The sequence below is a fragment of the Marmota monax genome, unplaced genomic scaffold (assembly GCF_021218885.2).
Source record: "Marmota monax isolate L192 unplaced genomic scaffold, Marmota_monax_Labrador192_F-V1.1 WCK01_AAM20220418_F8-fsc00722, whole genome shotgun sequence".
Taxonomy (NCBI): Eukaryota; Metazoa; Chordata; class Mammalia; order Rodentia; family Sciuridae; genus Marmota; species Marmota monax.
Genome location: NW_026694606.1, coordinates 97,115 through 101,583, shown reverse-complemented (window position 1 = coordinate 101,583; position 4,469 = coordinate 97,115). Strand labels below are relative to the sequence as shown.

The window sequence follows — 4,469 nt, the reverse complement described above, 5'->3', positions numbered from 1 at the left end:
AAGTGGTTTTTTTATTTACTCTAATAATTGTGCTGATAAGAGCTGGTGGGGGCGTGGCTGGTGGAAAGTACCAGCCTTCAGTTCTCTTAAATTATTTTTCATTCTGATTATATTGCGAATAAATGAGTGGTGGGGGTTGGCACTCTTTTTCATCTTAACAGTTGCTCTGCATTCAAAGATGCTCTATGTGATTCATAATGTCCTACCATAACAAGACGCAGCTTTTATATATTACTGGGGTAATGCAAAGAAAATGAATTTTCCTTTGGGTACCAGTAATTGTCAAAGGAATGATTGAAGATTCAGAGAATGTGCTTTATAATAACCCTGTTAACGTAAAGCATAGACTGAGCAAAGAAAAACCATGGCATGTGTGTGGAAGAGTCAGCTGCATTAGCAAGGCATCTTGGGGATGGTTTTGGCTTTTTTGACTAAGATACATCCAATTTTGACCCCCTTCAGCTCCTTGGACCAAGAGGAAACAGTTACATAGGAGCATTTGCTGAGTGTGAGCTGACTTTGCCATGTGCTTAGAAATGCTCCAACTAGTTAATAAACTCTCTCTCTCTGCCCTGGTACTAAGGCTAATGTGCTCAGGCTGTTAGAAATAATTTGAATATCAAAAATGAAATTGAGATTACCAACCATGTCCTGATAGTTACAGCATATAGAATGTCAAACGTCCTCTTTTTAAACTAAAGTAAAAATGAAGAAGCATGGTTAATTCATTTGTGCTGATTAAAACACACCGCCAAGTACAACTTGGGTTTGCAGCCACTCCATGAGGCTGAGTCACAGACACTCTCCCTGGGGGAAGGGGGGGACATGTGTATCTGCCTTGCTAATCCCTCCAGGTGTCTTCCTAGCCCATGTGCACACTCCCACTGTGAAGGAAAGCTAGCTACAAAATCTAGAAGTTTTCTGCTTTCAGAAAATTCTAGTGTATCGTGTACACCTCAGGTATTTCTCTTTCTGCTTAAAAAAATAGTGCAAAAACATCTGATAGTCAAAATGATAGTTCAAGCAAGTTTTCGTGCCAGGGAACAGTGGAGCTTCACCTTTAGCTGACTTGTAGAATGTGAACATAGTTTTTGGGAAATATTCCAGATTTTCCCATTAGTTCTCCACTCATCCAGTCGTCATCTACAGATTCCAGCTCTGTTATTATATCCCCAGCCTTGAAGGAGAGCTCGTCTTCATTCTCCCCCTGGAAATCATACAAGGCTTTGGCCTTTCTCCCCTTCAGTGATATGGCAGACATACTTTTTGCCTCAGCTGGACAGGGCTGCACAAAAACTGCTGGGAAGATCCCCTGTCTGTCGTTCAGTCTGCCCCGATACCAGTCGGAGTCCAGACGCTTGAGGATCAGGATCCGGTCCCCCCTCTTGAAGGATAAGTCCTCACTGGTTTCTGCTGTAAAACTGTGGAGAGCTCTGCACCATTCTCCAGAAAGGCTGTTGTCCTGAGAATGTGAGCCAGAATCTTCTTTTTTGGTCTTTGGTGGTATCTTTGTTCTTAAAACATTTGCACCAGAGGTGGAATAATCCTCAACAAGTTCCACGAAGTTAAGGGGGAAGATCCCAGTTCTGTCTTGAAGCTCTCCTCTTGCCCATTCCTCATTCATGTACTCTTTAAGAATAATCATTTCTCCCTCTGAGAAACTTAACTCATCCTTCTGGTCTCCAATATATTCAAACCGAGCAACACATCTTGTATTTTTAACACAATGAGATGAAACAGATTCTCTTTTCCCATTTTCTCCTTTTGAAATATCAACGATTACTTTGACATAGTTGGCAGGAAATACGCCAGTCTGGCTTCTGCATTTCCCTCTGTACCAATCTGTGTCTATTTTTTCAAGAAGATAAACAATTTCTCCAGATGTGAGATTCAAATCGTCATCTTGCTCTGCTGCAAAATCATGAAGAACAACAGCGTGAGGAGCACTACTGTCCACAGGTTTCTGAGCAGGGCTTGGATCCTTATGAGAGAGTTCTCCAGGGTTTTGTGGGACAATGTCTTCATTGGCAATTCCATGAGGCACAGACAGCATGTATTTTCTGTACAGAGGATGTCCTGGTTTGGGACGAGCGGGTAGCACCGGATCTTGACTTTTAAAGATATGACTCTTGGCTTTTGAGAGCCCAGATGCCAAGTGACTTTGTTTTTTCTGAAGATCCATGTCAGAAGAGGACCGACTAAAAGGCAGTTTTTTATTTGATGTTCGGGTTGCAGGAAGTTTTGGAGGAGGTGGCCTCTCGGGGGCTCCTTTGGGAGGAGGCCGTCTAGCTGGAGTAGGTTTTTTATTAATGGGTCTTGGTGGCAACCTTGGGGGTCCTCACACAAAACCTCCGGTCTCACCAGCTTGGTTGGATTCCAAGTTTCTAGATCTGTCAGTATTACTGGGCTTTCCAGGTACTGTGCTGTACGTGTTTCCAATAGGTTTTTCAGCTGGGAGTGGAGGTGGGCTTTGCGGATCCTCATGTAAACATTTTCCTGGTTTGGCTGGAATTCGAATTACAGTGGGCTTCCTGGCGGCTGCTGGTTGAATTGCTCTTTCTTTTGTTGGTTCAGTTTTTGTGGGGAGCTGAAAGGGATCTAGAAGCAGCTCTGAACTGAGGGATTCTTCAGCCAGGCTCCCAGGGGAGGTGGGCAAAACATCATCATCAAAGCTGATGAGGTCAGTGTCCCCCAGGGACTTGCTTTGCAGAGCTGGAACTGGGGGGTTGGCCGCGGGCCCTTCTCCCAGTGACCTGAATGCTTTGGCTTGTGATGCCACTGAGAGCCGGGGAGGAACAGGGGCTGATTTCGTTGGAGCCGAAGGGCAGCTGGGGTTTTCTGAGGAAACCGATTTCTTCGTGGGCAAGGGCCGAGGGGCAGGAGTGGGGACTTTCTTCCCAGCATCAGGGCTGTCGGCCATGGGCCCTCCTCCCGGAATCTCGTGGTTAGCACTTCGGGTAAGGCCAGGAGTTGGTTTCTTTGACAATTCGGGTTTGGTTACTGGCACACTGCCTGGTTATGGAGGTGAAGAGAACGGGGTGAGCCCTTCCCTGGAGGTCACTTTGAGTCTGTTTTCAGCCCAAGCGTCCCATTCTCCAGAAGCTCTGTTAGCGGCTGGTTTGGGAGCCACAGAAGGTTTCCCTGAGGAAACAGCAGGCTTTGGGGGCAGTGTGCGGGGGATGATCTCTGGTTTCTTGGGCGGTCCCGGGGTTTCTGCGTTTGTCTGACCCTCAAATGCTTTGATCCTTGAAACAATGCTATTTTGGCTTTGCTCTGAGTTCATCGTGTCCATCCTTGGCAGACTTTCTAAGTTGCTGGTATTGTCCAACAGACACTGGGGCCAGCCTGGGGATGGCTCCTCTTCTGGGACCGCTGGGCTGATTTTCTGGGCAGTTTTAGCTACTGGTCTGAGGTTGCTTTTCCATCTTGGTTTTGGCACTGGACATCTTGGAGCACTGGGGTTTTCTGGACAACTTGCTTCTTCAGAAACATCAAAGACTATTAAAGGAGCCACACTGGTGGGGACATCGCCGGGTGAGGCTGCTGGAGAAGGCTGAAGAGGCTTGAGAGGCTCCGGCAGTGTTTGAGGCAGATTGCTGTCTATATCTTCTGAAAAGTCAGTCTGAGTTGCAGAAGTGATAGTGTGCATTGGAGTGGCAGCAGCATTATTATTATTTGTAGTGTTAACTTGAACTTGGTTGATTTCTTTTATGACTTGTTCATAAGAAGGCGGGAGCTCAGCAGAAACCAGCTCATTCGGCCTCCACGGGCCGGGGGCAGGAGTTGGAGGAAATCCCAGTCCTGGAGGTGGGGCTCCTGGAAACCAGGAGGCTGGCCTCAGAGGCTCAGCTGCCACAATGGTGATCTCTGGGCGCCTCCTAGCTCGATGAAGTTCACTCTGAATAGAAGTCCGAGAAGATCTCTTGATTACGGCTCTAATGGATGACAAGGGTCCTTGGCTGGCAGAACGGTGCTCTGGTTTATTTCGTTCGTTGCTATCTGCGGCCAGGTGGCCCGAGAGCGCACGGCCCCGGGCGCAGCGCGTGCCCCCAACCTCGCGGCGCTCGCGCAGCTCTTACTCCTTGTCCTCCCGCCGCCGGCACTCAGCCATGGGCGAGACGCGCGCAGCCGGGGACGGCGGGCGAGAAGCGGCCCCGGCGCCCGGTCCGCTGGCACCAGGTGCCCCTGGCCGGCGCCCTCTGGGTAGGAAAGCGGCCCCCGGAGAGGAGGTGGGGGCGGCGGCTGAAGGAACCGCCACCTCTGCGAACTCCACCTGCAGCCGGAGGGGGAGCTGCCAGGCGCGGGCCGAGCCGAGTTCCCCGCCTCCTCGCCGCACACCGGCGGCCTCCTCCCTCCTGCTCCCACTCGCGTACAATCTTAATACACCTTTATACCACCATTTATCATATCTGTTTGTAACAATTAAAAATAAAGAGTAGGGCTGCAGCTCAGAGGTAAAGAACTCCCAG

The 4,469-nt window shown here is 49.1% G+C and overlaps 1 protein-coding gene across 1 annotated transcript; it reads right to left on the bottom strand.

Annotated features, from left to right (window-relative positions):
• Window positions 1-823: 823 nt before the first annotated feature.
• Window positions 824-4,111, bottom strand: LOC124077739 (SH3 domain-containing protein 19-like). Its single transcript, XM_046422223.2, is given in 1 exon segment — window positions 824-4,111. A coding segment is annotated over 1 exon segment (3,051 nt). The 3' UTR covers window positions 824-1,060.
• Between the last annotated feature and the right edge of the window lie 358 nt (window positions 4,112-4,469).